Source organism: Strix aluco, chromosome 20, assembly GCF_031877795.1.
Source record: "Strix aluco isolate bStrAlu1 chromosome 20, bStrAlu1.hap1, whole genome shotgun sequence".
NCBI classification, from domain to species: Eukaryota; Metazoa; Chordata; class Aves; order Strigiformes; family Strigidae; genus Strix; species Strix aluco.
The window spans coordinates 14,251,844-14,275,511 of NC_133950.1; the positions used below are offsets into that span (position 1 = coordinate 14,251,844).

Consider the following 23,668-nt stretch of genomic DNA (forward strand, 5'->3'; position numbering starts at 1 on the left):
ACATTAGATTTCTCACTCAAGGAGGAATTCTCCCTCCTGATGATACAATGATCAGCTGGCTAATCTGGTACTGAAGGTCTTCGCTAGATCATAAATTCAAGTCATTGCTATAAAAATGTAAGCTGGAAAAACCACCACGGTAATTCTGAAATTAGCAGTGACAGATGCTCCGAACAGAAATCAGGATTACTGGCCATCACTACCCTCTGAATTCACTCTGTAGTAAAGCTAGAAGAAAGTAAGCTTTGTTTGATAATATTTAACAGATTTACAGAGGAGTTTAAAATTCCGTCTTTCCAAGAAACCAGCTCAGCCACAAATGATTGTGTTTGTTCCAGCATGTCATCAGCCTGGATGATTGCAATGATCTACTCAAGCCTTAAAATCCATGAGAACAGTACTGCCACACAAACAAAATCAAAGATTTAGTATCTTCTGTATTATTTTATTAAATATTTTAATTTCTTAATTATAAGTGAAACTTGAGTTCTAAATTAAGAATACCTAAGGAGAAGAGGACTAGTCCAGGAACCAATGCTAGGGCAAAAAAGGCTCTATATTTTGGCTCCTGCAAAATTTCATTAGGAAAAATAAAAACAAACAAACAGAAATCCTTTCTATAATATGCATTTTTAGCTGGATTTTTTTTTTTAAAGAAAAGCAAAGAAGTAAAACAAAACACACAACATTTAGTGGATTATCCACCTTCATTTCAGAAAGGGCTACCCAGGGTCTACTTGGTCAGGCAGAGCCAGACACCACTCACCCTCTGGGCTACAGAATGGCTTGAAATCAGCCTAACAAAGCAACCGGCAGAGCCACTTTCAGATCCTGCTCTTGAGAGGCTGCGAGCCACTGACGTACCTCTTCACCCTGCAGAGCAGTACGTGGCTCCAAATCTCTCTGTTAATAGTCACTTGGAAACTCTGCTGTTGTCGAACTTTGGCTACAATTGTGCTAACATAGAGGATTCGGAAGCAGCAAGGAAATTAATGCAGCAAAGGGGGACATTAACCTTTATAGGGATACCCACTGCCTTCAGGATCTTGACATGTAGAACAGGTCTTCTGCGTACGAGGTACACAGTGTTTGTCTGGCAGGGCTTGTGTAACATTAGGGAAAAGCAGGCGTTGTGCAGTACCCACCCTGCTCATCCCTCCCAAAAGCATCACGTGGGCCTGTGGCACTTTTTATTCTATTTTAATTCCTTATGTTCTTTGCCTCACAGAGTAACACAAAGCCTTCCCTCATCTCTACAACAGAAAAGATTTCCTCTTCTGTTGGAAAATGAGATTTTCCTCAACAGTGATTAAAAAAAAAAAAAAATCTTTGCATGCATTTGAAGTTTCTCTTTAAACATGTTATGTGCACAAAATATTAACCACACACTTCAGTACTTAAATGGCTGGGACAAATTCTTAAAACTAAAAAAAGATCAGTCATACTGTGCAACAGTAGCCACTAAGTATATTTAACTAAGTTCATTTGAACTCGTATCACTGCAGATTTTCCATGACTAATTATTGGCAGTGGCAAGATAAACACATAAACATGTAAACAATGGAATTGTACTGGAAAAATTAAGAGGTACGTATAGCATGATAAACTGATCTTACTCAACTTTTATTTCAATATTTTACATCACATGAAAGGAGGGAGAGAAAAAATAATCAAAACTCCACAAAGATGAAGAAAAATGAAACTAAAAAAATTTCTGAGCTATTAATATTCCCCGATAATGAAGTACTTCAGGATGACTTCTAAAACTCACTCGCACTTAGATGCTTCATTTATTTCAATCTAGGACATAATTAGAGGGAAATCAAATCCATCTCCACAGCAGAATATTTACCTGAGATACAGCTCAGACTTCTCAGTTATTTCCCATGTGTTCAAACTCAGTATTATATATATATCATTAAAACTTTACTTAGATTAATGTCCATTACTTAATTAGCATCAAAACTAGACTCCACGATGTATGCTGCTGGTTAGCTGTCAGGACAGGAATTCTTTCAGATTTTTTTCTATTGGAAGGCCAAATTTTGCCTTCCCTGCTGCCAGGTGCAATTAGACTAGCATAAGTATTACAATGGATAGGCAAACTACTGGCCAGCTTTCTACCTCCAGTCAATTATTAAGTTGTTATCTTTGTCCTGCAAAGAGAGGAATTATGCTGTTTCTCTGCAGTTACAGGTAGGAGTGTTTGGACAGGGAATGTGGGAGCACACATGAGAACTGGTTGAAATGCACTGAAACCAGTGAGAGGCAGCACACAAAGCGAAAGCATTACAAAACCTTTGTTAGCGAAGACAGGGCAAAAGCAACTGGTTCTCAGTTCCTCTCTCAAATGCTTTTACTTCGGTGTAAATCTCCATAGGTGATCAGAATGGGGTCCTTTACTCAAGAAGTTCCACGTACCATGCCCAGTTCAATAAAAAGTACTTGGAAGTGGAAGGGGTAAATCTCAGCTGAACGAGTGGGCAGTTGTCACACATGAGCTCCTGTATATCCACACAAAGTTATCAGAATATTGCCCTTTGCAGCAAGAAATCGGATTGTCTTATGGTGAAGACACGCAGATATTCATCAAGAAGATGCTCTGTTAACCAGATTATCCTGAAAAAAGCTGCATCACTGATCAATTCTTGCTGTGAAGAGCCAATGGTTTATCTCATCACCAACTAATCCTGTTATAAATTATTTAATGCTCAAAATGTATCAGAGAAGAATCCTCAGTTGAATGAGCATTCCACACACACCAGCATTCTCCATGAATTCATTCCTAATTATCATTTGCCTTTTTTCATAGCTAATATGTAGTTAATGAATGCCTGACATAACTTCAGCATTAAAAAAAAGACATGACTAGTTACATAATTACAGGTTAAAAAATGATCTTTTTTCAGCTCCATGCACTGAAGTAATCTTAAAGGTGAAGGTTAAGTACAGGCAACACACACTATAGATTGCTTTGCAAGACATTCTGTACACTGACCACAGGAACCTCCACGTGTGGCACTGCCTCTGAAAGAATAGTTTGATTTTATAATAATATTACAATAATACAGAACTCGTAACTATTATCAGTTATGTCTTGTTCATGGGATTCTGTCTACAAAAGGACAGCAAATTAACACTTGAAATCATTATAGAACATGAATAATATATTTAAGGATGCCACTAAGCGCCAAGAGAACAACAAAATTGATACCCTAGTATGGAGGCAGGCTTATCAGCAAGAATTTCTAGGGACAAAGAAAAATAAAAATTTCGCTTTCGTGTCTCCAAGGAACTGCTTAAAACAAGGTGTTTCATCAAAAAAGAAGGTATTATTTCTCTCAGCCTGATCCCACCACAAGCATTTCTGTGCAAGCTGCTTCAGGCAGTTCCTCTCATTTCTAGATCATAGATTTAACTATGTTTATTATCGCAGATCAAGGAAGCAATTTCTAAATACAATATTCATACTTTTCAGCTCCAATGGGGCGATTCATTCAGAGTAATTTGTGACTTTCAAGCAAATTAATACACAAATTTACATCTCATGACTGCTTTGAATAAAAAGAGAGGCCTCAAGTAAAAATACAAATAAATAAATCTGAGTTACTAAACTGTTTGCACTGGTTCTGAATCAAAGGTAAGATATTCCAGGGGAACTGATAAAGCCTGATTTACTATCAGTTTGTGGATCTTTTCAATTCCTTGAGCTGGAGCGCTTGCACGGCTCCCTCCACTTCTACCATCCCTGTAAGAAAGCAGCACGTGAAGTGGCCAGTACCGAGCTGTGAGAATACAATTTGGTGGACTTGCTGCTACTAAACAGAAAGTATAACAAATTGTTTTTTTCCCTGACCTCCTCCTGACAGATCCACAAATCTGAGTACTCTTTTTGTACCACACCACCAATTAATATCCGACAAGATTTTTTGAAAGAGTTAACACTGTGGATGCAAAAAGTCACACGTACACTTGGGAACTCATCATCCTGGCTAAACTACCATAATCGGGAAAAAATATTTTACTTTTATAATTACTGCAAGGCACTGATGCAAAAAACAAAGTCAACACACTTACTGGATATCTTTTCTCTTTTTTTTATGAGGGTCCACTAGACGAAGAGTGTCTCTGATAACAGCTACTTTCACTTCTTCATCAACAGGGCTTGGGACATTTTCAAATACTCCAGGAGAAAGCTTTAAATTACAAAGGGATACAATATTCAGTAGAGAACTAAGCATTATTTATTCCACATTTGCTCAAACTTCATGCATGTCATTTATGTTTTAAATACACAATGATGAATTACAAAACACTTCTTAAAGGATACACAAATAACATTTTCAGTATGATATTACAACAATTTTTGGCAAGTTTCTCTAGTAAATGGAAATATTAAAAAAAGATTGTTGCCAATGTTACCATTCATATTATGTATACAAACATGAAAAAAATTATTAGCAATCCCCTAAACACAATTAAGTCAACTGCAGGGGATGATGAATAAAGGTACTTACGACAAAGACGATGGAGAGCTTTCACAATTCAAATAAATCATACTTCCACTGTATAAGATTAGCAATGATTTCAAAGCAGAAAATTACAGAAAACCTTGGAGGTTTCATATTAGCAGACAGCTTTCATCTTTCAAACAAGGAAAAGACCAGAAAAATGAACATAAACAATTTCATTCCGAAATCACTATCACGTCGAGAGGTCTTACCTCTTGCTCATGTTCTATTCTCATGCTGGGGTTTGCATTTACTTCTAGTAACACGGGCTTCAAGTTTTTCATCAGGAGAATGTCAAACCCTAAAATCTGTGCATAACAAGCAATGTGTTACTTCAGCTCTACTCACAGTGTCCTTCTAGAGGATGCAATGCTCATCCATATGTCAATGTTCAGGAGGAAGAAACATTTGAGGGACAAAAGAAAAATAACTGAGAAACATGCTATATTGCTGAATAATTACTGAAACTACTTGTCTTCAGTACTATTTGCTACTTTCACACCAACCCCATCTCTAAATACTGCCATCTGTCAACATAGAATCTTAGCACCTATGACAGGTGGGTCTTATAACTGCCATCACCATAGCTGCATTAGGAAGCTGCAAAGCTTCATAGTTACAACATCTCAAAGACGGAAACTGGAGTGAATGCTGCTAACTAACGAGTGATACCCACTGAAAATTCTCCGTATACATTTATGGTTAATAGTAATATAGGTCAGGAGACTGAGATCTGTAAGATAAAACTTGGGTGAGGAGAACCTAAGCTCTGAGCTCACACAAGGCTATTCAGTGTATGCACTACACCCAACCAGTGATCAGCAACATAACTAGAGAAAGCTTTTAGAAAAGGAATTAAACATCCAGAAAACTAAGCCATATATAGAAATAACTGCATTCCTGGCAGAAATTCCAACCTACCTGGAAGCAAGTTGGCCCAGGCTTTCCTGCTGGTATGTCAGACTGATAGTAAACTTTCAATTCTGGTGTCAGTGCAATAATTGTTTTAATCACCAGTGAAATTATATCTGACCACAGCTTTTTGACGTCAGCTCCTCTGGAAGACAGTCTGCACAGAATGCTTGAAAAAGTCCTCTTGCTGCCAGTGTTCACACTGTCAGAATGGATGAAATTCCCGCTATGGATATTTAGTGAATAGTTGGTTAAGTGCATAAAAACCTGGTGCAAATTTTTTAGAGTGGGTTCTTGATAGGGCTCTGTACAAAATCTAGAAAGTCCATCTTTGGCTATATAAATCTCTAAGGGTTCTAAAGACTTCAGTAAGACATAAAGACGAATATCAAATTTCAGTTTGTCGACAAGCAGTGGTTTGCAAATATATTCCTGGACCACAGCTGGCCGGCTCTGGATGCTTCCTGTCAGTCTGATGTCACTTGGGTCTTTAATGAGGTAGATTCCATCCCCCTGGCACCCTCCGTCAGGTTTTACAATAAAAGTGGGCTTCCAGGATGGATCGCTGTCTTTCATCATACGAACCTAGAAGGAAAAGAATTATACTGAAAGACCCTAACTGGGGCAGGGAAAGAAGGGCTGATACTATGAAAGCCAACAAATTGTATTCATGAACAAAAATAAATAAAAATAACACAATCACATCACTATAGTAGTAAACATCGTGCAAAAAAGGTAGAAGGTAAACAGTGCTGACAAGCACAAAGACAAACAAAAAAGCATGAGTAGGGAATTACTAGTACAGACAAAGGGTCATTTTATTTAAGAAGCCATTGTATATGATTTCAGGAACTTCTTTTTAATGTTATGTACCAATTTACAGAATGAAATGCTGTATATCTCATAAGATCCATTTTATCAGTCACTATATGAAACTGCAGTTAAACTTTCATGCTGCATTTTGAACAACTACTGACAAAGATAATCATTAACCTAAGGAAAGACACCTTATTTATTGAGGTATGAATGCAGACCAACAGAAGGAAAGATAAAGTAAAAATTTGGCACTGATAATACCTTTTCCCACCACTGAATATTTTTCACAATCAGATACCCACTGTTAATAAGATTAGGGAATATTGAGCCACGTACAGATATGAAGCAAATACCACAGATTTACTAAACAAAGCATAGAGTTTATGCCTCAGTTGCTACCTACCACCATTCCCCAAAACAAAGGGTTTTCTAAATTATACTGGAATTCCCATAAGGTCTGACATGCAATTACTACTTTTCTATCCAATGCAAAATAAAGAAAATTCTATCACAATTTCAACAACTCTTCTCAGCGGCTTTGATTTGTGTTAGGAAGATCTGCTCATAGCACATGACAATTCAGACACTTTCTTTAGATGCACCTCATGTGAAATCAGAACAGGGAGGAAAGTTGCTGGAGAATCTGATGGTGCCTAGTACCAAATCAAACCTTTGGATGAATCTACAAAGCACTCCCTGCCTGGCCTGCTGTTTCCTCAAGCTAGTGCACATGTTCAACCTGTGTTCAGGCATTCACCACTGCTGTACTGGTTCAGTGTGAAACACAGTGCGCTCTAGTGTACGAGCTCGCAAACAGACACCACCAATATCTATGTGGCATAATGCATTTTAATATGCAAAAATGCTTAGAAAAGTCACTACACAAGATACATTTCGTTTCTTTCACAGATGCTTCCAGTTTGCAGATTTCTTAAAAACTTACGTCAAATACTCTTTACTGCTAACAAGTTAAATTAAGAGAATCATTCTGGAAAATGTTTTGTTCAAAAGACACATACTGACAATTGAACTTACTAAGTATGGGGTCATGGGAGATGCCCCCACTAGAAGGGGAACAGCAGGTAAGAAATCCCAACATCTACTAACACTCTGTGAGCATGTGTATAACAATCATCAAGACACAGAAACAGCAAAAAAAAAAGAGATAAGAAAAAAAAAAAAAAGGTTAGCAAACCAGTACCCTTCAGTATCAGTTTCTTTCCATTGTTTGCAGCGTCTTGACATGCAAGATCTCTGTTTGTTAAAGTCAACTTTAATACTTTGTAAGAATGTCGCTGGAGGACTATATGACCTATTTCTGTATTGTTTACAGCAGCATGGACCTCGATACTCATGTATCCAGTTCTCTGGCTGCTCTGTAGATATCCATGAGTACAAGATAAACCATTATACCCATATCTTGAGGGTTTTTTTCCACACTGTGCCCTAGATTCTTGGGGCATATAAGGGAAATGGTTTACCACAAATAGAAATGATAACAGTGATGGGGAAGTTTGTCAGAAATTAACTGTCCTAGAGAATCTCAGCTGTGGCCTTAGTAAATGAAACACAAAAGTAAATTATAGAGAATTATAGGATTATAGAGAGGTGTCTGCATCCTCACACAGAAAGTAAGAATAAAAAGGAAAAAAAGAAAGATTAAAACTCAGATCTAGATCCAAATGTCTCAAATTCAAAAGAGAGTTGAATCGGAACTTTTTACTATATCCCACTGTCATTTCTACATATTGACATCAGCAACTTGATTTCTGGGGCATAAACAGAGCTTGGCACTATAACAGACAACAGCCTTTTATAGAAACTAGCTTCTTGAAAGCAACAATAAATATCTTTGGAGTTTTTGGTTTTAACAAACTAATGGGAGTTACATAAAAAAGTAAAAATTTTTTTTTTAAAAAGTGAAATGCCCATTTTTCTTTCCTAAAGAATCAGTTATTTTATCTGTGAGAAAATTAGATAATCCCACCTGGAACAGACTGTTAACAGTTGGCAGTCCAAAACATGATTATTGTAATAAGGTTGTTTTGGCCTTTGAACATGCTGAACTGCTACATTCATTTAGCAGGGACCGTTTGGAGGCTAATGTCATTCCCAACTGGATACAGTGAGTCAGAATTAAACATGGCACCAATAACTAACCATTGGATTCAAATCTGCACTTTTGTAAACGGCTTATATTCACTCAAAACTCTCTCTCCAAAAAAAGAAAATAATCAATCTTTTTAGCTAAAAGAGCAATTGCACCATCTAAATTGCCTACAAAGCTCACATTCCCAAGAACCAAACTAAACTTTGCAAGCTTCAATGCATTTTATTTGAGGAGAAAAAAATCAAGATGACAGTAACTAGGTCACTGTAAGGGCCTGACATATCTGCTGAATATCAGATCTTTCATGTTACATGCCTATCTCCCACTGCCTAAATAAATTTTAATTTATTACTTGTATAGCAGAAGTAAGAACTGCAGAGATTTGGATGCCTCAATTAGAAGTGAAATTGAGAAAGAAAGAAAGAAGTCAGGAAGGATTTAGAGTTATCTTAGATTAATTTTTAAAACTATTCATAAAATATGGCATGTTTTACAGCATGTAGCAAGGAAAGAATATGAGTACGTTTAAGCCAGTGAGTTAACATGTCTCAGTCTTCAGAGGCATAGAGGAAAAAAGCAGCTACCCGAGGTACAGGCTGACTGAAGACCCGACTGCTGCCGCTCCCAATCCATCAGCACCAGCGGTGCCCACTGCTGTCGGAAGCTGTTTGGCAACTGGAGTGTGAATGTAGTGATCCAACTGGCACACACCAAGAACAAAAAGAAAACCCAAGGGAAGTGGCATTAATTGGCAATGGGTTTGGAGGTGAAGGACTGAGCAAGCAGTGGAAAATGAACGGCTGCATTGCCCGCTCGAGCAGCCCTTTAAGTTCACGGTAAAGCAGCAGGACCTGAGTGAGGAAGCCTCTATAGCTCCCCCAGCTCTATCACTGTTCTCTGCATGTAAAGTCCCTGTGGGTGTACACATAGTAGCACTGCATTCACAAAGATTTAGGAGGAAAGAAATGATTAGAGCACAAATTGTAATTTACCAAAACGCAACTATAAAATCCAGGTTTCAATGAGTAGATGCCGAAGGACTGTAGCTCATGAAACTCCTAACAGCTCTGGCACAGGGAGCCCTAACAAAGAAGGCAGCTAAAGAAAACACAGGATGCAAGCTAACAAGTTTATCACCTACTCATGAGATTCAGAAGAACAAAGCACTTAAAAACTCTTCTTTTCAAAACAGAGGGATGTCACAGTACAGATCGCTCTTTTCTCGCATTCACACATTTTACGGCACCAGACCTGCAGCTGCTGTTCTCTCTGTTCAGCCAGACACGTGCTGAATGAAGTTGGTGATCTGGTTTTACACAGGCCTGCGGCTCGCCAGCAACAACTGGAGATTGACTTTAAGAAGCCTGAGGATACAATCTAACGAAGGAAAAAACAATCATTTGCCACCATCAGCCCTGGCACTGCAGTATGAAAGGGAAAAAACTAGCACACAGGCAAAGGCAGAGCAGCGGTCAGAGCATCGCGATTTCTGGACAGCACCCTCTGCTGTGACTACATTCAGCTGTTGACTCACATGAGAGGCGCAGCTCTGCTTGTGGTGACATTCCCAAGGCCTGGAGGACTTCTGGCTCCATCCTATCCAGTTATTTATTTCATTGAGAATCACACTGCTGAAAGCCTTCCTACTAACTACAGCAGAAATTCAAGATCAATTATTTAGTCTAGGATTTTTCTCATGGACAATTGTCACACTAACTCAATGAGATCCTTCTTCAAAATAGGTCACTTTGAAGGATTAAACGTCACAGTGGAGATCAGGCTTACGTAAATGGCATGTGGATAAATAGGTCCAAGTAGATCAGCAGGCCGAGATGTGCAAAGAAGGAAAGCAGGATTTATGCCCTAGTCTTTTTACCACTAAAGAATAATCTTCCCCTGACGTGACATTACTCTGCATACTGGAGGAGTTTCCCTGGTTCACTGCTGTTAAAGATAGCACCCCAGAAAGATCCTTGGTTAATCTTAAACCTCCATGACTAAACATACCCTACTATGACTCTAGCTGTACGTACGAAGTGCCAATCATGGTTTACTACGGCAGAAAGTAATAAAGAACCTCTATGAAACCAGCCGGGCCAATCTGCCTCCCATTCCCATGTCTGTTGTTCACGCCTCAGGCTACTTCTGCTCTGCTACAGCAGTACCTTTTCAAAAAGGATAAGGCTTTCTGGGGACTATTGTTAAAGATGCAACAGCAACCTGCTTTTGAGGTATTGCATTTTAACAATCATTGGTTTCATAGACCTCTTATTTAACTCTTCGCATTTAGCTGGAAAGGAAATAATTTTCTCCATCATTTTCTAGTCCATTTTTTATGAGACTACAAGGACTGGATATTATTCAGGCCTTCTAGTCCATCAAAACTTACACATGGCAGATGAAGATAGGACAGTGGGGGAAGTGGGAATAGTAATCCAGAGTCAGTCTGGTTTTCAGCAGATTGACTGTCTTGAAGAAAGCAGATGGTTTCTTGATCTTCAAGGAAATTCCTGACAGTTGTCTTCAAATTCTTCACAATCCTCTCAACTATATTCTTTCAGATTCTCATTATGAGGAGGCTTGTCCAGACTTTGAAAATTCAGTCATGTAGGAAAATTAGCTCCTATGAAATGAGATATTTCTGGGTACTTAGCTTGACAGAAGAAAATTATCTTTGAAAACATGTTAACCATTTACAGTCAACAGCAAGAGGAGAGTATGATGTCTAATGGTACGAAAATCTGATCCAGTTCCAGGTTTGCCTTTCATGAGGAAACACAGGCTGAATGAATATAGTGTTCTGGAAAAAATACATATAATGGGCTATAAGATTTGACAGCACTAAGACTACAACGTTCATGTCTATGCCTAAGAGATATCCAAAAGCTGAAAACCTGATTAAACCACCAAAAATATGCTGTGCTGGAAATTAGACTGTCCAAATCAGATTCTTATTAAAAATTAATCATACTAGGCCTATTCATCATCCTCACTGACAACACAAAGAAGGCAGTATGAAAGCAATCAAGGTCCTGGTTTGAATCCCAAGCTAGTTACTTTTCAGAAATTGGAATTTCCCATTAGAAATAAGTTCTTCGCACAGATTCCAACAGATTCTTCCCTGTTAGTGAGGTGGTGATTACTGCCACACCCAAGAGATTTGCTTATCTGTAATTCATCTTCTGTTACAGTGACATGTTATTACAAAATGTTTCAGAAGGTAAAAAAAAGGTGAATATTGAAAATAGCTAAATATATATTTAATTAGTAAAATGAACTTTTAAGGCCTTGTTAAAAATACCTGTCACCATTTCATTGCAATACATGACACTCAGGGAACTACCATTTTGTCGGTATTTCCCGATATGAAGCTCATCCACAACAAACTCAAGAGTACACCTTTCTCATCAACTATTGGCTTTTACAGCACAGAAGGCTAATATTAGATTAGCTGTAGTGTTTTCTACCTGGATGTAGGTATAAGGGAAAGTGGGAAAAACTGACAGCATTTTATTTAGTTATTGATACAAATGTATGATAAGAGTTCACAATCACATCTAGAGAAGTGAGGCACAATAGGAATGTTTGAGAGAGAAATTGTTTTGAAATGTAGTGCTTCAGAAGGAGGCAGTGAGATATAAATTCTCAAGTAGTTTCTTCTTCCAGTGGTCATTTCTATTACAGGCAAAATCTCATAGGTGTTCATGTCTCGGTCCAGTCCTTTACGACAAAATCCTATACTCATCTTCTCATGTCTAACCTAGATCTACACAGACACAGAATTTGTGATTTTTGGTAATTATCTATGCCCTAAAGGACCTGAATACTAGTTACAGTGCAGGTACAGCAACACGAGGTTCAGCACGCCACATCTAGAGCTACACACTCAGCAGCTGCAGCCCATGACAATACAGCTTTACTTTCAGAAATACCAGAGATTGCTAAATCATCTTTTCCTTAGATAAATGTACACATGGCATTCATTTATTCAAGTGTATGCCAGCTCCTATAGGGGTATGTCTAACATTCAGGCACTGCCAATGCTGGTTTGTACTTGTTTGTGAATAAACTGAAAATTCAATCTCGGAGAGCTACAGCATTAGGGTCCCTTGGTTATAAAGCAAACAAACTCACATACGAACAAATAAACAACAGAAACGACTGGAGAGCTCCTACTGAGAACTCACAAAATTGCAAGTGAAAAGCATGCTGAACCATTTATGGTTCACAGTGGATTTGGAATTTTTTTGTATTTTTTCTTGTTTTGGAGGGGTTACATTACAAACTTGTGTTAAGTAGAACATAAACTCTTACAACATAAAATATAATGTTTGATAACAAGAACTATGCTTTTCTCAAACACAGATGGAAGAACATATGCAAAGGAAACTCCTAGGAGTGTGTTACTGGACATCTGTTATTCTTGGAACAAAAACCGAATCATTTTCACTCCAGTAACCGTTCAACCAGAGAAAAGTATTTATTTGCAGTGCCACCTGCTGACAGCGTGCGGGTCTGTGCGTTTAACCTGCTGCTCAGTTAATCAGTGTCCTGTAACCTAGACAGGCACAATTCCCAAAAGGGTCATCGCTAGAACCCGAGTGCACCATTTTAAAAGTTTACTTCCAAGTTATTTGCACTTATCTACCTGTCATTTCTAAATTGATTGGACAATTTACACTCCTTTTACAAATCGGTCTTACACCTAAAGCAATAAGGCTGAAGTACTGTTGGGATTTTATTCATTTTTATTGTTACTAGCAGTGCCATGGGAGTGACCCAGCACACTTGAAGATTATATATTAAGAGATGTTCATGGATTTCACTGGATTGTGGATATGGTAATTATCTAAAAAGTAACACACAGCACAGAAGTCTATTGAAGTCCATACCTTTTTCTCTCACTTTTCCAAGCAGAGCATACTGTAGAATACAAGAATGCACTGGGCGAGTCAGACAGGGTTAAAACAAACACATACAATATTTTAACAAATATTTGTAATAACAGAACCAAACACCAACATACAGCATCACTTTTGAAAAAAAAAAAAAAAGCTGAAAAAGAATGGCATTTTATTACACTGAATATTTAAGCAAAGCAACAGTCTGACAAGAGACTCAAACAATTATTCAGGAAGATGCGAGTATATTTAACAACGCACAGTACAAAATGTTGTTTTGAAGGATTTGGATAGAACAAGCAGGATGGACTAAAGACTTCAGTGACAACGAACCTGGTGAAGTGCCACATTCCATGCACTACTGTACTGGAACCTCCTCAGCCCTTTTAAACTCAGTAGAATATCCAGTGAAAGGGCTTATGGTTCTACATGTTTAATTTTCAGACATCTCTTCTGGCATTGCAGAGAAGCATAACTGGTTTTAAGTTTATTCTAGAACATAACAAAAGCACTTCATCCAGACTCTGTCTTATCTCAGGCAAACTGAAAAAGATGTCATCCACAGCACCCAGTGGTGTGATTTTAAATAATCTGGTAGGTATAAAAAACTAAAGAATGACATGGCAACAATATCCAGAAAGTTATACTATTCTGAGAGTAAAAGTAATCTACCTCAGCCACAAAGAGGGGAAATTCTTCTGGCAGAATCCAGGATCGAGGATAGAAGTTATATTCAAGAGGAAACAGATCTTGCATTGTTCGCACTGCCCGACTTAGTGTAATTTTACGTACCATCTCCGTCATGCCTGGGAAAAGAACACACATTGTCTAAAAGTGATGAAAAATGCACACTGGAGTCTCATCCTAAAAGTAGCTTGTTATAGCATTACTCACCCTACTGGTAGGTAGGTACTCTAGTCATTGTTTTCAGTAAAGCTGAAAACCTTTTAAAATTTAAAATCTGCTAAATATTTGTAGCATTCCCCTGCCATATTTCATAATATATGTATTACTGTATCGTATTAGAAAAAAATTATCAAAAATACAGCTCAGAATAATAGAGGAAAAGCTTTAGTCAAATAGTAACTACTGTCTTTGCCATAATCCAAGATTATTGCCCTAGCCTGCTATTGTTCCAGGAATAGGCAAAAAATATCATTTAAATATAATCACCCACTTTGTGTTTACTTTGCATTAATTTAAGTAACTACGTCAGAAAGAACAGGGTATTGTGGAGCAGCCAAACTTCGCTGCTTTCCTGCAGCTTTGAATCTCATGCTTGGATCATGCCATTTCCAGATCCACATGAGCTCTGGTAGAAGCTTTTCCCAAGGTCAGGGCATTCAGGGTCACTCCTGTGTTGTTTATGTGATTTCAAGTATCACGGCTTAGTTCACGCTGCAGTTTCTTTCTCAGTGAGAACATCATTGGTGGGTTTCTTTGCTACACAGTCAGCAATTTTCCACAAAACCTACAGGAACTCAGTGGTCTGTGACTACAAACCTCTGTTGAGCACGGTTGATTTTGGCCAGGAGGTTCCAAAGGTACAAGGAGGACAGAATGTGACAGTGAACACACACACACCTGCTGAAGTCGTATTTCCATCGGGAGCATGACTAAAAAGCTATTTTTATAGAAAAGTTTCTAAGTCTTTCTGAGGACCAACCCCCTCAGATTCTTTGAATCTATCACAAGTAACTAAGAAGTATCAAGACCTCTTCTTCAAGAGAAAGAATTTAGTAAAACCCAGCCTTTAGCACAATGTTCCTGGAAATCAGATCTGAAGGACTCTGGTTTTGACTAATGTGGAGGCCACTTGCTTACCACCTAGAAGCCAGAATATAGAGAGACTAACATTCATCTAACACAGATTTAAATCACCAGAAAACTACACCATTCGATACTTGAATGTGAACTTCCCAGAGACAGGAGAAAGCCAGAGTAAATAAGCATAAAGTTCAGTATCTGAGGGTTCTTACTCACAGAGCATACTAACAGCAGCAATAAATCTGAGTAAAGGGCTTAGGTAAGTCAATACCTAAGCTCTTAGCTCTTATTTAGAGAGATCTCAACAGGATTAAATGAGAAAAAAAGGGAGCTTAAAAAAGTAGAAGAGTCATCATAAGATGAGGGCTGACATGAACTCTTCAATATTAAGAAATGCATTTGAGGAACTCCACTTTGAGCTTCTCCCTGAGATAAGCCAGAGTGCAAACAAAACAGATTCGTTCCACTTTGAATCAAAACCAAATCCAAAGACACAGCACTGTTATCAATGCTAGATAACAGACAATAATTGCGTACTTCACTTAAATTATAGCTTAACACTCTTATTTTTCCTGAATTCATACATATGAAGCATTCTTTTCATCCAAAACACTTTCTCTCCAAAACAAATTTCAGTTCAGAAATTGTTCAAGATACCCATTCTGCTATTCATACCCCCTAAGCAGAAATCACCTACCAAAAATGGTAATATGCTAAAAATACTATCAGCTGATTAGGCAGATAATTCACATTAAAAAACAGTCAAACACAGGAACAGTTAAAATAATCATGTTTTTAAAGCATTTGCTTAAACTCGAAACAAAAGTAAGGTACCTGGAAACTTGTTGACTTGACCTGAGAATATATCATTATCATGAAATGATACCCCATGCCAATAGATATCACACGGCAAGCGTCTGCCAAAAGGAAACTGGAAAAGAGATAGGAGACAAGTTTTGAAGCAAACTGGCAATACCCATTCATTCCTTACTCTTCTAAACACTCATATTACGCATAATCCATTCAAGAAGAGTATTCTGACTGTCAAAAGAAAATATGCTCATATCTTGCAAAACTAAGAATATTTTGATCAGTTCAAGACTCTAAAGTTCAAGATGTTAAAACTGTGAAAGGTTTCTACAAACTAAAAACAAATGACTGAGAGGCATGATCTGTACTGAGAAACTCCAAGCTTGTTATCAACCACAATTAAGGCATGACTCATTTGTAATTTAAAATACTATTACAGAGAATAAAATTTCATTAAGCAGCACTTAATTCCGGCACATGAAGGCACAGTAATAGCAAGTATTACAGCTGGGAAGTAAACAAACTCTGACAACGTTTTGGGTTGGTTTTTTTTCCTCCCCAGTTTAAGGGGTGATAAGTAACCATCAAGGGAAAAAAGCACTACAGGTTACAGACGAATTGTCATTGCTGGCAGTTACTAAATCAACTCCTATTCTTAAAAAGATCACTATTTAACACCAAGAGTCTCATGGCTTGTATTTGTGCTCCCCCTCTGTAACCCAAATCCTTTCCCAAATTGCATCTGTACCCACAGTGGCCCTTTACCCCCAACCGTGTGGCATCTCCATGTGCTCCCAGTCTAGCATGAGCAGGGAACGTTTCTATTCCCTAGAAGAACTTTATTTCAGGGAATACGTGTAGCTAGTAATATTGTTGTAAATTAATAGTAACTTGTAACTGCAAAGCACTCTCTGAGCAAGCTGATTTACACTGGAGTCCAAGCGGCAATAAATTTAAAATGGATATTCAAAGCAAGATATGTAAGTGATATAACCATACTATTCATTTTTATATATTCAGTTATATGTACTAATTATACAGTATTAATTCCTTTCTGGTCCTAATAGTTTGTATTTAAAAGACAAGCTTATAATTTAATTAATCGTTTGTGGAGCATATGTAATTCAACTATTAAGGACTAAGGCAATTATTTCAACAATATTAAGTATTCCAACAACTTAAGAGCTTCTTTTCCCGTTCACACAAGATTTCACCATAAATTAGAAGAATACAGTTTTCTATTAACAAGATCAACTTTATTTAAACAGTCTGCAGAGCTCTGAAACAGCGTTGCCAATTATTGATAGCAAGTTTCTAATAGTAGTAAAATGGTTTAAAAAAGGCAGGCTACCAGCAGTAAGAACAAAAGCCCCATGAATTAGCAGTAACAACAATGCAAAGCAAAAACATTACTGTTAAACACCAAACATCTGTAATTTGTTATAATAATTAATAATTAGTTTTGCGTAAAAAAGGTACTCTTATTTTCCACACTTGTTCTCTTAGACACAGTCCCTTTTATCAATCCAAAAAAACATTTTATCTGCATCTCCATGTAAATGCCATTAAATACCATATGGAATACATTCACAGGAATCTCTTCTATTATTAGGTTACATCTTTTTCAAATAAATAGGCTATGTTTCTGACCACAGCATTTTTAGGACACACTTGTATGAAATACCCACCACCCTCATCACTCAATGACTTTGGTACCATTTACTTACTGAAAGAACCACAGTATTTTGCAGAAACTACTTGTTCTTTACTCCAAATGTAATTTTTCTTGCTTTAAAACATTTCTTTAAGCACTGGATTGTTTTTTCCAATATGACAGAAAAAAAAGAATCTCATAAAGCTTTGAGTGAATTACTTTATTTGCTACTTTAATTAAAATTTCAGTTTCCTCAGTAAATAGCCTTGAAAAATTAATTTAAAATGCTAATTGAGCAATGCATCCTTTCTCTATTTCCTTACTCATAGGGACGAGATACCCAGTTTAACAGAGCCACTGGATTCTTCACTTATTTCATTATTATTCAGCCCGCAAAATCTGTTTTTGTACAAGTGAAAATTAATTCTGTTAGGCTCTGAAAGACAATCAGTGGCCTTAACCTCTCTCCACAGGTATATCCAGAATACAGATGCAGTATTAGGTCTCAGAGCGCCCTTCCCACTATATCCTGAACAATTTATTTATTTATTAAATGAAATTGAAATGAAAGGAATGAAATTTGCATTTATATAACACCTTTCATCTACAGAGGATATCAAAGCACTTTACAAACACTGCACAGAAATCATTTCACAACAGACGAAGAGTGAGCACCTCTGGACTGGAAAATGGAAGCACTGCACCCCCGCATCAGCGATTCAGGTAGCACAGCAACTTCCCCACTCCTGATGAATCAAGATTATTTGGATTTATCCAACAACGGGATCAAACTCACTTCCTGAATGAGCTGGGAAGGCTTCTTTATCATCCGTGTTATACTTTTACATAAGAATAGTGTTACTCTGCTTCCTCTGGCAGTGCCAAGCAGATATAAATTGATCTTATTCTGGTAAAAGAGGCCTTTCTGCCAGTTCCTGGTGCAGAGGACTAGCTAAAAAGAAAGGTGGATGCTTGAAGCAGTCCTCTGTTCTCGTGACTTCTGTCTGTGGCTACCTGGTGTCAGCTGGAATAGCTCAGATCTGCACGAACTGATGCCAAAGCCATGGTGCTCACAGCCCGGGGACTCGGGAGCTCACAGCCGTAGCGGGACAGAGGTTGTAAGCTGCTGCATATTCATCCTGTGCGGAAATCCTGAGAGTCTGGTCCTAGAATCAGTCACCGCAAACAACTTTCAGGGCGAAACCAATTCACTAACTCTTGAACAATATATTTAAAGTCTTTTTTTATTCAGAGTTGGGGGGCATTTGTCAGAACAAAAACCAAGGAGCCACAAAGAGAAAGAACTGCTTCCACAACTTTGACGCAATTAATAATCCATCATAGTCAAATATGTCTGACAGATCATTTCTACCTTTTGATTAGAAGCCAGTAATTTAAATTGTCTCACGGGTCACATCACGCTGTTCCATCATGTTTAATGACAAGCTAGATGACTCTTGTCTTCTAGTCAGCTTTCCCAGCGTAAAATTTCAAACTATTTCTACGCCTCCATGCAGCTACTGAACAGCGAGACAAATGAAACGCTTAATGCTGGGATATTTGATGCCCAAGACATCTGCTTCTTCCATTTTCTTGGTAATTGAAAGCTAGCCAAAGAAATAATTTATTAAGTGATGAATAAACTCAGGATGCAAGCTCAATTTGTGCCCATTATTTCATTTGGCATATCATGTTCATTTAAAGAATCTGACACACTAAATCAGATAGTCCAAACTAGCGACGGGAGTAATTGCTTCACTGGCATGCACATTAAAATTCTGCAATGCTTTTTAAAAGGTCCACCCCTGCGCATTACTCCAGACAGGGCTATCATGATTGATAATTTAATTTACTCTAAATTCCCACAGCTAAAAAGAAAGGGATTTTTTTCTGTTTTTTGATTCCAATAACAGACTCTCAATAGTCAGATTGCTCTCTCTTGGACTCTTTCACCTCTTCCTCATATATCACTGCCATAGAATAAACTGCTCACCAATATTAGCCATGTTTAGACTAGTCTTTTTTTTTTTTTGGTCTTATCATGGCATTTACCATATTAAAATGAACTATTACCATGTGGATAACTCTATAATCACATGGTACATTATGTCTTCTACAAATTATCAGGGAACATATTGCAAAAATAGCCTATCACTGAAACAAAACTCTTCTGGCAAGTCAGGGTAACTACAGCAAGAAGATTTCAACATGTACAACGTAAAACAAAAAACAAATAGCCTATATGTCACTGTAATAATGCCATCCATTAGACAGAAAACGTTATCAATAAAAAGGAGCCCATTTTAAGAAGCCTATTATAATGTCTCCTGCCCAACAAAATATTTAAGCCAGTACATCCAGCAGCAAACAGAGAAGAACAATACAAAAGCAGCAATGAGAAAAAAAATGTAAAAGTGGTGAGGGAGAAGGATCAAATATACTAAATCAAAGCCCAAGATGCAATCATCTTGAAAATTATTATACAAGGGATGATAGTAGAATACCAGCCCCTGAAACACCAGTATTTAAAACACATGCATTTCATTACTACTTCTAAGATATTTTTTTCACATTATTTGTACGGATCCTACAACAAACAACATGTGTTCCCTCTGCTGGTCCTGCTGTAACAGCACAAGCATTTCCAAGGCTCTCTGGCCATCAGGGATAGTTCACAGGATCACAGAATGGTTTGAGTTGGAAGGGACCTTAAACCCCATCCAGTTCCACCCCCCTGCCCTGGGCAGGGACACCTTCCACTAGCCCAGGTTGCCCAAAGCCCCGTCCAACCTAGCCTTGAACCCTTCCAGGGAGGGGGCAGCCACAGCTTCTCTGGGCAGCCTGTGCCAGTGTCTCACCACTCTCACAGGGAAGAATTTCTTCACTATATCTAATCTAAATCTGCCCTCTTTCAGTTTAAAACCATTACCCCTCATCCTATCCCTACATTCCCTGATAAATCCTTTCTTGGCAAAAGGTAACATTACAGTCATACTTATTAACCTATTTACAAACTGAAAAATATACAGAAATACCATTACAGTGACTTGTTTACAGGGAATGAACTATTGGCCACCTAGATGGTACAGCCAAGCATCAAAAATTCCGTATTAGGCCTCTTCTTTATTAAGAGTACTAAGTGGCCAGAAGAGGAAGCAACAGACTAAATGGAAAATATTGACTGAACTAACGGATGGAGGGGAAAGGATATTGAGGGAGACAGTAAACAAAGATGTAGTAAAGGCAAAAGCGATTGCTGTTGGGGGATGCAGAGCAGGAAGGAGAATGCTGATTAATACAGCGCAGATATTCAGAAGAGGAACAAGAGCATGTGAACAAGTCAATTCGTAGGACAGAATACCAAGTGCAAGACAGATAAGCAAAACAGTAAACCCTCAGAAAACAGAAAAGACAAAACTAACCAGTAAGTATGGCTCATTAATCCCTGAGGCTAACTTAAATCAGTAGTTCAGAAACACTCACTGGAATGGCACCGGGCACTCTGAACATAAAACTTAACCATAAGAACGAAGAAATTAAGTGTGAAGTCCCCCTTGCTCTGTATGTCACCAAGCAAAACACGGAGCAAGGCTGCTGACAGACACTCCACAGGTGCACTGAGGGGTAAGAGAGGTACCCGTATGAGGTTTTAATTTCATGCCTCTGGTGTTTTGTTACTTAAGAGCAGAGGCTGAGAACTGGAGCATTTGTGCAATGAGATTTTTAAGTTCTCCCACTGGATTTAAATAACAAAAATGTACAAGTTTTATGAAGACGAAGAACGAGAAAGCATTACTCTTCCTGGCAAGGACCATCTATGTCTTCGTGGTGTTATGTATTTAGGACATTATGAATAAACACAGGTAGTATTTACTGCCACTCAATACTTCAAAAAATAAATTTGCAGCATTTAACTGAGGTTAGGAACAACACAGAATATACTGTCTACCCTAAGCCTGTACAAATTTTGTTAAAAAAGCATCAGGTGCACAGAAATATTAGTATCTCATGAGCAGGCATCCCAAAGGCAGCTCTGTAAAGTGAAGCAGGTGCCGTAGATCACGCTGCTGCACCCTAGCCCTGCACAGAAAGAAACAGTTCATCCTCAGGTTTTATCCTTCCACTTCATGTACCCTCAAGCTTCCCTCTTCCAAATGGATTCCAAGTACCCTCTTTCTTACAGAAATTCCTTGAAAACCTGCTAGAAACCATCTCAACTTCTATAAAGCCTTTTGTAAAGTTATTATGGAAAGAAAGTCTTTAGAGTTTGAGAACAATTTAGCATCTATAATAAGATTTATATTACGAGACTCTTCAGGATTTAAATGAGAAGTTTCAAAGCATCAGTTTTGTGCCAGCTCTCATATTGTCACATCTCCAGTTCAGCGTAAACAGGCAGACACTGAACCCCTCACACAGCATAGAGAAAACACAAGACGCAAGCTGTAGAAAAATAAAAAAAGTCATACCTTTTCTACATACAATAATTTAGAAGGCTAAAGACTGTTATGTATGCTTTATTAAGTGGTTTAGTATTATTTCAGTCATACACAATGCTCTTTGACATGCCTTCGAGATAATCTGTGGTGCAGAGGCTTTGACATCAGATCAGACAGCAGGTCGCACTTTTTGTGCGCTGTCACGTGCCTTATTTCACGTACCCATAGCGAGGGAAGGGTGAAAGGAAAACTGACACAACGCGCCAAACATTTCTGCATGGGGGTTGATTTCTTTCTTGCCCTTTCCACTGATCTGTTTAACCTCTGAAGTATAATATCCGATTATTTTGGCTTGCATAACTGGTGATAGCGCTCTTGGTCATGAATCAAAACAGCCTTGAGACTTGACATCTAATTATAAGTAACCCCAGCGTCGAGATGACACCGGCCAAGATGAGCCCCCGGCCACAGGAGCCTGCTTTGGCGCTGGTTCAGGGAAGCAGGGGAAGGAGGAGGAGGAGGAGGAGGAAGGGGAAGCGCTTTGCCGGAGGCAGACCCCAAGGCAACAGAGGGGAGGTTTCCCAGCAGAGCAGCGGCAGGAGCGGAGGGACGGGCCGCAGCTGGGACCACCGCCAAGCCGCGCCGGGGCCCTGTCGGAGCCGCAGGCAGGCTGGGAAGGGGAAGGCAGCCCCGGGCAGAGCCCCAGGAGCCTCCTGAGGGCCGGGCTCGAGGGACCGGGTAACCGGCCGCCTCGCGGGCCGGGCGGGCGCTCACCTCCCTCCAGCGGAGCTGCCGCAGGCTGATCTTCAGCGCCTCTAGCGAGGTCTTGGCCTTGGAGCTGTCCACCGTGACGCGGGGCCGCCGGGCGGCGCAGCCCCCCTCCTCCCCTCCGCGCCGCCCCGGGGCCCGCCGCCCCCCGCCCCGCGCCGCCCGCCCGGACGGGCCCTGCTGCGGGCCGGCACCGTGGTGGTCCCGCTCCCGCTCGGCCGCGGCGGGCGGCGGGGGCGCCCCTTCCCCCGGGGGCGCCCCGGCGGACTGGCCGCCCTGCGGCTCCTCCGCGGGGAGGGCCGGGGACCCCGGGGGCTCCTCCGCCTCCCGGGCCGGGGCACAGCCCGGCGGCGGGGCCCCGGCCGGCTCCATCCCGCGGCGCGTTGCCTCGGCCCGGCCGCCGCCCCCGCTCCCCGCCCGTTGCCATGAGAGCGGAGCGACGGACGGGGCGCGAGAGGGGCCAATCGGCGTGAGGCGGGGACGGCGTTCGCCCCGCCCCGTCGGCAATGACGTACTGTAGCCGCCTCGGCCATTTTGGGAGCTGGCATGGGTCGCCGGCCTCTTCCGGGGAGGCCATTTCGGAAAGGCGCGGCCCGGGGCGGGGCGGCCATCTTGGAAGCGGGCGGCGCCGGGCGGGAGATCAGCCCCGTACGGCCCCCGCCTCAGGCCGGGCGTGTGGATCTGGCAGTGTCTGCCAGCCGTTGCCTTTGCTACCGAACCCCCTGCCCGCGTGGCTTAGAAATTAAACCCGTTCCTTTATCATGTGGTGGAGTGATTTTCACGTGAGGCAGGGGGACCCGGTGCCGTGACTCTGAGACAAGCCCCCCTCCTCTACCTCAGACCGACACCATGGTTTAGCTCTTAAGTTTCCTCACCCTTGTCCAGTAACAACCAGCTTGGTGTTCTGGACTAATGTCCACTGTATAGCCTGATTAGTTTCTGTATTTTCTTGAATTATTTTTAATCAAAAGCCACTTGGC

At 39.9% G+C, this 23,668-nt stretch overlaps 1 protein-coding gene across 6 annotated transcripts in view; it reads right to left on the reverse strand.

The window, feature by feature from the left end:
- Positions 1-23,070, reverse strand: part of TTLL11 (tubulin tyrosine ligase like 11) — a 51,905-nt gene extending 28,835 nt beyond the window's left edge. For 2 of the 6 annotated variants that reach the window (XM_074846101.1, XM_074846100.1), the window contains exons 1-6: positions 22,695-23,070; positions 15,852-15,948; positions 13,923-14,056; positions 5,433-6,008; positions 4,724-4,819; positions 4,078-4,196 (exon numbers count right to left, since the gene is read on the reverse strand). In XM_074846101.1, the coding sequence (XP_074702202.1) occupies positions 4,078-4,196; positions 4,724-4,819; positions 5,433-6,008; positions 13,923-14,056; positions 15,852-15,948; positions 22,695-23,060 (1,388 nt within the window). In that variant the 5' untranslated portion in view covers positions 23,061-23,070. Of the gene's footprint in view, positions 1-4,077; positions 4,197-4,723; positions 4,820-5,432; positions 6,009-10,738; positions 10,944-13,241; positions 13,273-13,922; positions 14,057-15,851; positions 15,949-22,694 lie in introns of those variants that run through there. The other 4 variants (XM_074846103.1, XM_074846104.1, XM_074846102.1 and 1 more) reach the window with 4 other exon arrangements.
- Positions 23,071-23,668: the final 598 nt, after the last annotated feature.